A 12,093-nucleotide genomic window follows, 5' to 3' on the forward strand; every position below is an offset into this window, starting at 1 on the left:
AACCACCAATCTAGTCTCTGTATCTATAAATTCATTTTTGTTTTATTTTTTAGATTCCACATATAATTGAGATCATACAGTATTTGTCTTTGTCTGTCTGATGTACTTCAGAATGATACCCTCAGGGATCAGCCATGTTGCAGATAGCAAGATTTCATTCTTTCTTGTAGCTGAATAATAGTCTCTCTCTCTGTGTATCACATTTTCTTTATCCATTCCATCAGTGCACTCTTGAGTTGTTTCCATGTCTCAGTTATTGTAAATAATGTTCTAATGAACATGGAGGTACAGATATCTTTGCAAATTAGTGTTTGTTTTCTTTGAATGCATAGTCAAAAGTGGGATTGCTGGATCTATAGTAGTTCTTTTTTTTTTTTTTTTGAGGCCCCTCCACACTGTTCTCTATAGTGGTTGTATCAATTTATATTCCTACCAACAGTGCACAGGGTTCTCTTTGCTGTCCCTCCTTTGTTATTTTTGTCTAACATTTGTTACTCTTCGTCCTTTGGATTATAGCCATTTTAACAGATGTGAAGTGATACTTCATTGTGGTTTTGATTTACCTTTCCCTGATGGTTAGTGATGTTTTACATCTTTTCATGTTCATTGGCTGTCTGTATGTCTTTGGAAAAATGACTGTTCGGATTCTCTGACCACCTTTTAATTGGATTGTATTTTTGCTATTGAGTTGTGCAAGTTCCAAGTAGTTTGTTCTTTTCTTTTTTGTCCTGCTTGGCTTTTTAAACTCTCTCCCTCTCCTTTTTTTTTTTTTAAATTAAACAGGTGATACAAGCTAATTGGGGAGGGAAAACATCACAAGTATCTAAATATCTATAAAATAAAGTTTACCTCCAATCTCTGTGCCACTCTTCTGGATTATTGTTCTTCTAGATTTTTCTTATTCACATGCGAGTTGTATGTGTGTGCAAGCACAAGCATGCTCACTCTTATACTTACGCATATTTGCACTTGTATATTATTTTTATAAAAATGGAATCTTACTGTGATTATTGCAGATTGCTTTTCTTTCGCTTCACAATATATTGTGAATGTCCCTGTCAAAAAATGTAGTGTATCTCATTTTTAATGGCCATATAATATGTTGAAAATGACCATCATAATTTATATAACCATGTTCAGATTGACAGACATTTTCAGTCTCTAACTTTTCACGAAGTAATTTTCCTAATAATAATGAAAATATATACTGAATTTGGCAAGTGATTTTTTTCTTTAATAAATGTGAAGCTATTCAAAGTTGTTTCTGTAATGGTACTACTTGTATTCCAGTTTTTTTTAAATAATTTTGTTTATTTATTTATTTTTGGCTGTACTGGCTTTTCATTGCTCCATGTGCTTTTCTCTAGTTGCAGCGAGTGGAGGCTACTCTCTAGTTGCCCTGCTCAAGCTTCTCATTGCAGTGGTTTCTCTTCTTGCAGAGCATGGACTCTTGGGCTTTTGGTGTTCAGTAGTCATGGCTCTAGGACCCTAAAGCACAGGCTACGTAGTTGCGGCACATAGGTTTAGTTGCTCTGTGGCATATGAGATCTTCCCTCATCAGGAATTGAACCTGTGTCTTTTGCGTTGGCAGGCAGATTCTTTACTACTAAGCCACCAGGGAAGCCCTTCAATATTTTCTTAAAGGATACCAGTGGTTAATAGTAGTGACACTTTATTTCTCTGAAAAATCTTCTAGGTTTTATGAAACTGTAGGTACTCCCATGGGATTATGTTGAGCAAATGAGTAGTGTTTGTCTTAATGGAAAAAGTTGAGAGCTGCTGTTTTGTTGTAGTAAATGTACTGATTTAATAAACTGTTTTCCTATTGGTGCATATTTATTGACAACAGATTTTTGACCTGGCAATGCTTCTCATCATCTATAGCACCAACACTCAGACAAAGAAGTACATTGAGAGGGTGCTAAGAAATAAGATTCGATCAGGCTGCTTTGAAGAAGATCTGCTACAGGGTACATTCTATATTCATTACTTGGTAAGTGTCAGAGAAATCGGGCAGCATTAGTCTGAAAGTTAGAGGTTGTTTTAACCTTTCCTACCCTGTGTGGAAATCATGACACCGCCACCTTTGCTGGGTAATTATCTTTTACAGGGAGCTTAGTATATTTCAGAACATAGTGGGATTATTACCACCTTGATTGTGACATTATAAATATTAATAAAATCAAACTAAGATTGGTTTTCATCTTTTTAGCAAAAGAAGCACAAAATTGGTTTAACAATTCGTTGACTCAAGCCCTGTATTCTCTTTTATAGGAAATATTGTAATTCAAGTCTTCTATAATTTCATTTTTGACCTAAAATGGAGAACTTCACATCTCCCTTAGAAATTATCATATTAGTTTCAACCCATTGTTCAAGTCCATTGAGACTTTTGAATCTTAATTTTGTATTAATCATTTTAATTGTCTAACTCTCTGTGATCTGTAACTTTTGACAAACTTGCCTTCTGTATCCTGTTTTAAGTAGTTTCTAAAAACCCCTGAGTATAACATCAGAGGAATGCTAGTAGAGACATAATTCTATATCTTTTGAATTATCACTATTTTAGCCATTCAGCATATGACCCTTAGGTGATCATTCTTGTTGAAATATAAACCATTTGATATGGAATTTTATAATCTAGAAATGGCATTTTCCAGGTGAATATTCAGGATATTAACAGTGTACACCTTAGAAAACTGGGGGAACCAGAGGTTTGGGACTTGGCTTAGGAATTAAGGAGAATATGTAGTTGACTTAAGACTTTATTATTTAGGAATGGATTTAAAATTTGTATTATTTTATCTTACAGTCTTTTCTGTGCTTATTTGTGCTCTGATATGTGTTTTGGTCTATAATTTTGCAGAAGGCAGAAACCATATATAATTTTTTATTGCATTTTCCTCAGTAAAGCATTATACCCATTTAAAGAAACTGAACTTAATAACTGGTTATTTATTCTGGTTCCATTCATGTCCACCTACTGCCTTCTTGTTAGGACATAATCAGTTCTCCTCTTGATGTACTTTAAAAGAAATCAGTTTAATTAGATTGAACTTTATAGACTGATTTAAAATCATAACCAGGGAAGAACAAGCCCACTGTATCCCCAGGGAGGCAATAAGATTAAGTGAGGAAATTTGAATTTAGAAGTTTGGGGTCTTGTCCCAAGCTGGGCAGATTACAAGCTATTAGGCTTGTGATTTAACTTCTTTGAGTTTAAAGGTCAATTCTTATCCATATATTGAATTTCACTGATTCTAAGAGAAGCTCAGAATGAAGGATTATTCTGAGTAAAACAAAGATTAAAATTCCTTAAATTAAGAATTAGGGAGAATTCTGACATCGTAAAAGGTTTAGCAATAGCAGCTCTAGGTGCTGTGATAACGAACTCTCTCCCACAGCTTCATTTTTCTCTACTTCTCTCTCCTCAAGGTTCTTAAGGATGTTTGTCCATCCATTTTGTCGCTGGCTCAGAGTTTGTTGAACTCCCTAGACCAGAGCATAATTTTGTTTGGCAGTCTTCTATACAGATATTCTTTTATGTTTTTTGACACTTACTGCCAGCAGGTATGTTGAAATATTTATCTTGGGAAGGAAGAGACAGGGAAAAGGAAAGAAATGCCATCCCAAATGACTTGCGTGTGATCCAGGATTTGTTTCTTATTGGTTGAAAGGTATTGAAGAAGGAAGAACTCTGAACTGGGAGTTGGGAACACTTAGTTCTAGTCCCAGTCTCTAAATGAAGGGATTGGACTTGAGGATCTAACTCTGTTTTGAGCTTTAAATTCTCTCAGTCTTGCTCCAGTCTGCTTGAAACAAACATTTGCCTTGGGGTTATCATGTAGTTTTCACAGTACAGGAATGGCAGTTTTAAACTTACTCGCTAATAATCTACTGCCAGTTGATCCTGAAATTGTTCTCTAGAAAAAGGTGTCATGAGAAGCAAATGAGAGAGAAATGCCTGAGGGCCTAACCCTGTTTTCGTGAATACCAGACACCACATTTATTAGCACACATACAGGGAAGGCTGTACTTATGGAAAGTGATTAGGAGAACAAAGCACAAAGTGTCTTGTTTTGTATTGGTCATTTATGTTATACCTTTATTACCAACAGTAAAAGCACATTTGAAAAGGCAAATTTTTAAAAATGAATGCTGAGATTTCTTTGGTGGTCCAGTGGTTAAGACTTTGCACTTCTAATGCCAGGGGAGCGGGTTTGATCCCTGGTCAAGAAACTAAGATCCCACGGTGTGGCCAAAAAAAGAGAGAATTTTTAAATGAATAATATAAAATTTTTAAAGTTTAAAGGAGGGAAAAAAACACATTTAAAGTGGAGTAATAGACATCTGGCATCAGATAGCTTCTGCATTTGAGAATCTATTTATGAGATTTATTTGAGATCTCAAATAAATCTGCATTTGAGATTGGTCTGCATTTGAGATCTATTTATGCTAGATACCGAGCACTATAATTGGGTGTGAAACAGCAGTATAAAGGAAGGGAAGAGTGACATCTAAGACATTTGTGGAGAACCATCTTAATGACTTAGAGACACCATCATGACCTACATTTACTTGAGAAAATAAGTCTAACTTAAAAAAAAAACTTTAAAACCTTTAGCTTCTTGAGTGCCATCTTTTCAGTAAATTTTAATAGATTAAGTACAACTACAATTTAATGGGTTATATTTGACACTTATGAGAAAAAAGAGAGATTATACCAGGAAGCAAAATCCAGAGGGCTTAGATAGTGCTCACTAGTAAAATATGGGGAGTAAATCAAGATGGATGGTAGTGTAGTTAGAGACATAATCCTAAACCTCTTGAATCTAATAGTAATGAAACCAGTTTATAGAAGTAGGTGATAGAATGAGGTGGGTTGGGATTTTAACCTGGTTGAGATTGGAACGGCCTTGGGCACGGACCTCTTTTAGAGGACCGTACTGTATTTTAGCTTCACACAGTCCTGGTGACCTTTCTCTGCACAGGAAGTGATTGGTGCCCTCGTGACCCATGTCTGCAGTGGAGATGAAGTCGAAGTTGATGCTGCATTGGATGTCCTCCTCGAGTTGGTAGCTGTAAGCCCGTCTGCTATGAGGCTGAATGCTGTCTTTGTGAAGGTATCTAGTCCTACCATTGACATATATTCCATCATTTTTCTTTCTTACATATATCTGAGACACCTGATAACTTGTTAGTAATTTATTTTTTATGCTAGATACCGAGCACTATAATTTGTAGAAGTGGAGGGGATGAAGGTGGGGTGATGGGGCAAATAATAGAAAAAATAACTCATCTGTCTATATATTTATTAATTCAGCAAATACTTCTTTATACCTAATGATGTGCCAGGCTCTATGCTGGGTGCTGAGAATATAAAAGGTAGTCTTTGCCTTTGATGATAAGAAAGTAAGGTATATAAGTACATCACTATATATACAACATGACAAATTCTCTAATAAAGTGCTATAGATACACCAGTGCAGAAATAATTAATTTGGCCTGGGAAAACTGGAGAAATCTTCAAACAAGAGATAATATTAGAGTGATTCTTGAAAGGTAGAAGAGATTTGTAGAAGAGATTTGAAAGAATAAAGGAAGTATATCTAGGCAGAGAATAGTTTGAACAGAAGCAAACTGGCACCTATGTCCATGGTGTGCTTGAGAGATGACAAGTAAGATCAGCATGATTGGTAGATAGGGTAAGGTGGGAGGTGAAGACCAGATTATGAAGGATCTTAAATACTGAGCCAAAGAGTTGCAACTTTATTTTATAGACAAGAGGGAGCTGGTAAAGGGTTTTAATGGGGTTTGACATAAGTCCTTCTGTATCTGTAAAGAAGAATAAGTAATTCATGGAGTACAAGCTGAGAAATAAGGTCAGAGACATAACTTTTGGCAGAATATTGTTTTCACTAAGAAAAAGAGAAGCATGGAGAAAAAGTATAGGGAGAACTAGGATCTATGTTAGGATGACTAAGTAGAATATCAACCCTTTGGGCTCTGAGGCATAGTTTTAGAGAACTTGAGCTTTTGTGAAACATGCCTGGCTATCTGTGAGTGTGCCTTTTATGAGAATTTTAATTTTTTTATTTAAAGGAAAAAGAAAAGTTAGTTGCTAATCTCATCGTTAACATTTTTTTCTCCCAGGGCATTTTGGATTATCTGGATAATATGTCCCCTCACCAAATACGAAAACTCTTTTGTATTCTCAGCACACTGGCATTTAGCAAAGAACATGAAGCCAGTAGTCACATCCAGGTAAGTGACAGTGTGTTGAGAAAGAATCTTTTAAACCTCTTCAGTTGAAATTTGTTGAACAAAATCCCCACAGCCTGTGTAGTAGTATAACTAAAGTACATAGCCATAATCCTAGTATTTGTTTACTCTTTTCCTGCTACAAACACTAAATGCCTACTCTATGCCAAGCACCGAGACAGTACATGTGTATTAGACCTGCCCTTTAGGAGCTCAGTCTGTTAGTATAAATGAGCCTGTAATCTGCTCATAAGACAAGCCATTCAGGTACTGTACCAGGTGCCATGGAAAAACAGGGAATACTCTTGTTCCACAAGGAACATCTCCATCTAACATGAGCTCCGTCTGGGCCTTCTCTCATTTGTGAACACCATTCACTGAAGAAGCCACAGCCAAGCAAAGTGTCTAAAGTAAGATTGGGTTGGAATCGACTCATAGCTCTTTTGCATCTTCAGTGCCACCTTGTGGCAGTAATCCGTACTGGTCTTTGAACAAACTTTTTTTTTTTTTTTTTAAACTAAGTTTAAAGAATTGGCAAGGTAGTATACAGCATGGTACAAAATTCAAAAGATATGGAAAGGTAGTGAAGAATGTATCCTCCCTCTCAGTCCTCTAGGCTGAGATTCTCTAAAGGCAATCACTGTTACTAGCTTATAGCTTTCTGAGATGTGCTGAGCATAGACAAATTTGTATTTACCCATATCCTCTTGTTTTCCACACCATATCCTCTTGTTTTGTGTCTTGCTTGTTTGATCTAGCAGTATCATTTGAGGATTTCATCGTTATCAGGACTAATAGAGCTACATCATTATGTTTTAATTGTGGTAAAACATACATGAGGTAAATTTTACTGTTTTAACCAGTTTTAATTATACAGTTGAGTGGCACTGAGCACTTTCACAGTGTTGAGCAACCATCACCATTATGTCTCCAGAACTTTTTCGTCATCTCAAATAGAAATTCTATCCCCATTAAGCAATAACACCCCATTTCCCTTTCTCTATACCCTGGTAACCTCTTACCTACTTCCTGTGAATTTGTGTGATCATTTAAATAGTTATACACATTGAATGTGTGATCATTTAAATAGTTATACAATATTTGTCCTTTTGTGTTTGGCTTATTTCACTTAGCATAATGTGTTCACAGTTCCTCCATGTTGTAAGATGTATCAGAACTTTATTGCTTTTTATGGCTGAATATTCCATTGTATATATAGACTGTAACTAGTTTATCCATTGATGGATATTGGATTTTCCCCACCTTTTGTTATTTTGAAGAATGCTGCTATGAACACTGATGTACAAGTATTTCTTTTGAGTCCGTTTTCAGTTGGGTATATACTTGGTATATATCTAGGAGTGAGATTTATGAATCATATGAAGATTCTATGTTTAACATTTTGAGGAGCCACAAAACTGTTTTCCACAGTAGCTATACCATTTTGCATTGTAATGAGCAATAGAGGGTTCCAGTTTTTCTACATCCTTATCAACACTTATTTGATAAGTATGTGTGTAAAGTGGTATCTCATTGTGGTTTTGATTTCTATTTTCCAGATGACTAATGATGTTGAACATGTTACTGTATGCTTATTGGTTCTTGTATATCTTCTTTAGAAAAAGTCTATTCAAGTCCTTTTGCTCACTTTTTAAATGGGTTGTTTTTTGTTGTTGACATGTAGAAATTCTTTATATATTCTGGATATTAGTCCCTTATCAGATAAATGATTTGCAAATATTTTCTCCCTTTCTGTGATTATCTTTTCAGTCTTCATGGTATCCTTTGGTGCAGTTTTGATGAAGTCCACTCAGTCTTTTTTTCTTTTGTTGCTGGTGCTTTTGGTGTCATGCTTATTTTTTTTAAATCGCAAAATTTGAAGTCATGAAAAATTTCCCCCAAGTTTTCTTGTCAGAATTTTATAGTTTTAGCTCTTAAATTTAAATCATTGATTCACTTTGAGTTAATTTTTATATATGGTATAAGGTAAGGGTTCTACTTCATTTTTGTGTGTGTGGGTATCCAGTTTTCTCTAGCACCTTTTGTTGAATAGTTTGTCTTTTTCTATTGAGTGGACTTGGCACCTTTGTGGAAAATCAGTTGACCATATGTGTGAGGGTTTATTTCTAGGATCTATTCTATCTGTTGGTCTGAATGTGCTTATGCTGGTAGCACGTTTTGATTACTATAGCTTTGTAGTTTTGAAATTGAAAAGTGTGGGCCCTCCAAACTTGTTCTTTTTCAAAATTATTTTAGCTGTTTGGGGTCCCTTGAAATTCCATATGAATTTTAGTATGGGTTTTCCTATTTTTGTAAAAATTGCTGTTAGAGATACTTGCCTGGTAGACCACTGAGTAGGACTCTGAGCTCCCAACGCAGGGGGCCCAGGTTAGATCCCTGGCTGAGGAACCAAATACCACATGCTGCAACTAAGAAGCCCTAATGCTGCAGTGAAGATTCCACAAGCCACAACTAAGACCCAATGTGGCCTAAAAAAAGAAATATTTTAAAAATACTGTTAGAATTTTAAAATACTGTTAGAATTTTTAAAATGATTACATTGAATGAGCATGTCATCATCTCAACAGTGTTCTGTCATTAGTTCCATGAACATGGAATACCTTTCTTTTTATTTAGGTCTTTAATTTATTTCAGTAATGTTTTGCAGTTTTTTCAGTGTGCAAGTCTTTTGCCTCCTTTGTTAAATTTATTCCTAAGCACTTTTTTTTTCTGTTTGATTACTACTGCCTGAGTGGCCAACGACATGATAATTTACATTATCCATATCAAGCAACTATCCCAGCAGTAACAGTAATAGCTATTATTATTGAATGTCTACCATATGACAGATGCTGTTCTTGGAATTTTTTGTAATTTGGTCTCTGATCTTTGCAAAACCTTTCCCATTCTATAGATGAAAAAAATTGAGACTCAAAAAAATTGAGTGACTCATCAAAGACCACACAGTTAATAAATGATAGAAACCTTGCCGTTCTGGTTGTTTGGTTCTAATATTTGACTCTTTTGCTGTACCATTCCAACATCTTCACCATTATTTCCTTGCAGGATGACATGCACCTGGTGATACGAAAACAGCTCTCTAGCACCATATTCAAGTACAAGCTTATTGGTATTATTGGTGCTGTCACCATGGCTGGCATCATGGCAGCAGATAGGTATGTGTGGAAATTCTGATTGATTTCTGTGGCTCATGGTCAGTTAATCGAGTTGCTGTCTTACAAAATAAAGTGTTACATTGTTTATACATCATTATAACAGAAGAATTAAAAGCATAATAAGAGAAGTTAGCAAATGTTTGTTGTTACTTTTCCATGTTCTTTTTAATCTTGACTGTATATGTTACCTATAATTTTTGCAGAATTGTGATTATAGTCATTACATTCTCATTGTTTAAAATTAGGGATTGCTAAGAAATTAAGTTTTAGAAAATGTTTCCACAAAAAGGGAACCCTGATCCTCCTGGGATGCTTTTTTTCTGCATCTGCTCCAATCTTAAGCATTAGACAATACAGATTTCCCCATTACTGTGTTATTCTTGTCTGGAACACCTCATCTGAAATAAATAAAGTCTTCTTTTTTTAAAAAAAGTATTTATTTTAATTGTGATATAAATAAAGTCTTCTTGTGGATTTTCCCTCCTAGTACTAGTTCTTTGATTCCACAATTGTAACATCTAATAGAAGCTTGGGGCTTGATAAGTTGTTACTGTTGTGAAGTCATGAAATTTAGTTCATGCTTCTTGGAAATGATTTGTCATGAATTCCTCGGAGCTCAAGAAACATCCTTAGAGTTAGCATTAGTTATCTGTAGAGGCTGCACAGTATACTGGTTAAAAGTTCATTCTCTGGAGCCATTCTGCTTGCCTGGGATCAAATACTGGCTCCATTGTTCTTAGCTGAATGATCTTGGATAAGTCACTTTACCGTTCTGTTTCTGTTCAAATTTGTGAAGGAAAGATATTAATAGTATTTACTTCATAGATTTGTTGAGAGCATTAAATAGAACAATACCAAGTGCTTGCTCTTATGATTTTTACTAATTTAGTTAATGTACACTTTAAAAAAATCTAAGGTAGCCATCATTTGCTCTAGTCCACCTTTTGTAAGGCCTTAATAACTACTTGACTGTGCTTTCATTCTCCGTCCTAATCTTAGGGAAGGCAATTTTTAAAAATTTATTGCTGGTTGTTATAAAATATTATAGATGTGAATCTAAAATAACTTGTTTTTTGGAAGGAGATCTTCTAATTTGACCCCAGGGAGCGGAGAGCTGAGCAGTGAACAGTGCACCCAGGTGAGTTCTTATCTTGGGGTTGGATATGTTTATGAGTAACTGAGAAATTGCTTCTGGTCACTGTTGGCTGAGTGCCAAAGAACTGATGCTTCCCAACTGTGGTGTTGGAGAAGACTCTTGAGATTCCCTTGGACTACAAGGAGAGCACACCAGTTAATCCTAAGGAAGTCAGTCCTGAATATTTATTGAAAGGACTGATGTTGAAGGTAAAGCTTCGGTACTTTGGCCACCTTATGCAAAGAGCCAACTCATTGGGAAAGACCTTGATGCTGAGAAAAATTGAAGACAGGAGGAGAAGAGGACGACAGAGGACAAGATGGTTGGATGGCATCACCAACTCGATGGACATGGGTTTGAGCAAGCTCTAGGAAATGGTAAAGGACAGGGAAGCCTGGCATGCTATGGTCCATGGGGTTGCAAAGAGCTGGACATGACTAAGCAACTGAATAACGACTGTTACCTTACCAAAGAGTACTTCTTTTTTCAAAATATGTTTTCCTGAACTCATAGCTTTTGTAATTTATACTACTCTTTTGGCTTTTAAAATCCTTTGGCTTAGGTTGTATTTTAATTCTATATCTGATCTCCTAATTAAATTGTAAATTCTTAGCAAAATAGGTGGGCCATGTTTGAAGAGTAACAGGTTGACTAGAGCGTAGGGACAAGTAAATATATAACTGGAGAGCTGGAGATAAAGCTAGTTTGGAGATACAAAACAGAGTGCTCTGAATGTGAATCAAGACATTTTGACTTAATTTTTACACAGAGGTAGTCCTTAAGGGTTTTAGCATAGAAATGGCATAATCCAAGCTTTGCTTTAGAAAAGTTAATCTGGTTCATGTGTCTAGATTGGAAAAGAGGTAAGATTGAAAAGAAAGGATTGGTCAGGAGGCTTAGGAGAAACCTCAAGTGAGAGGTGGTGATGAGAGCTTTGCCAATGCAATTGGAAAAGGAAAAACTTATTGTTGAATGGGGTGAATAATTTTTAACTAGGAAGCTTCAGCAACTCAAGGACTGGACCATTCTTTCTCTTCGACTGTTTCAGGTGATCTCCTTGCTACAGTTGGTTCATTCCTGCAGTGAGCAATCTCCTCAGGCCTCTGGACTTTATTATGATGAATTTGCCAACCTGATCCATGGAAGGAGGCTAGCTCCAGAAGCCCTGGTGAGGCCAAGTATCTTTTCTTAAAACAGTGAAGCTCAAGGACTGCTTTACTATACATTCTTCAAATCATTCTCTCCGTTGTATTGCAAAAATAGATCTGCCTGTGAGCTCTCCCATATTCTAATTGGGAATGCTGTTCTGACTCACTCTGCCCCAGGCCTCTCTTCTGAGGCCTCCTTCACATACTAAGAGTGAGAATCATGATCATTTGGTTAATGATGATGTTAAAAGCCACCATCTATTCTGTGCCAGGCACTGTATTAAGCATTTTTCATGTATTATGTCTATTCCTCATCAGAATAACACAGTATGTATTACTGTTATTTTCTTTTCAGAAATGAGGAAACAGGCTT

The 12,093-nt window shown here is 35.9% G+C and overlaps 1 protein-coding gene across 2 annotated transcripts in view; it reads left to right on the forward strand.

Annotated features, from left to right (window-relative positions):
• Window positions 1–12,093, forward strand: part of FANCD2 (FA complementation group D2) — a 49,720-nt gene that overhangs the window by 13,780 nt on the left and 23,847 nt on the right. The window contains exons 15-21 of one of the 2 annotated variants that reach the window (XM_040246035.1): window positions 1,850–1,993; window positions 3,436–3,570; window positions 4,992–5,123; window positions 6,154–6,264; window positions 9,328–9,437; window positions 10,521–10,575; window positions 11,621–11,740. In XM_040246035.1, the coding sequence (XP_040101969.1) occupies window positions 1,850–1,993; window positions 3,436–3,570; window positions 4,992–5,123; window positions 6,154–6,264; window positions 9,328–9,437; window positions 10,521–10,575; window positions 11,621–11,740 (807 nt within the window). Of the gene's footprint in view, window positions 1–1,849; window positions 1,994–3,435; window positions 3,571–4,991; window positions 5,124–6,153; window positions 6,265–9,327; window positions 9,438–10,517; window positions 10,576–11,620; window positions 11,741–12,093 lie in introns of both variants that reach the window. The other variant, XM_040246034.1, reaches the window with a different exon arrangement.

Source organism: Oryx dammah, unplaced genomic scaffold, assembly GCF_014754425.2.
Source record: "Oryx dammah isolate SB20612 unplaced genomic scaffold, SCBI_Odam_1.1 HiC_scaffold_9, whole genome shotgun sequence".
Taxonomy (NCBI): domain Eukaryota; kingdom Metazoa; phylum Chordata; class Mammalia; order Artiodactyla; family Bovidae; genus Oryx; species Oryx dammah.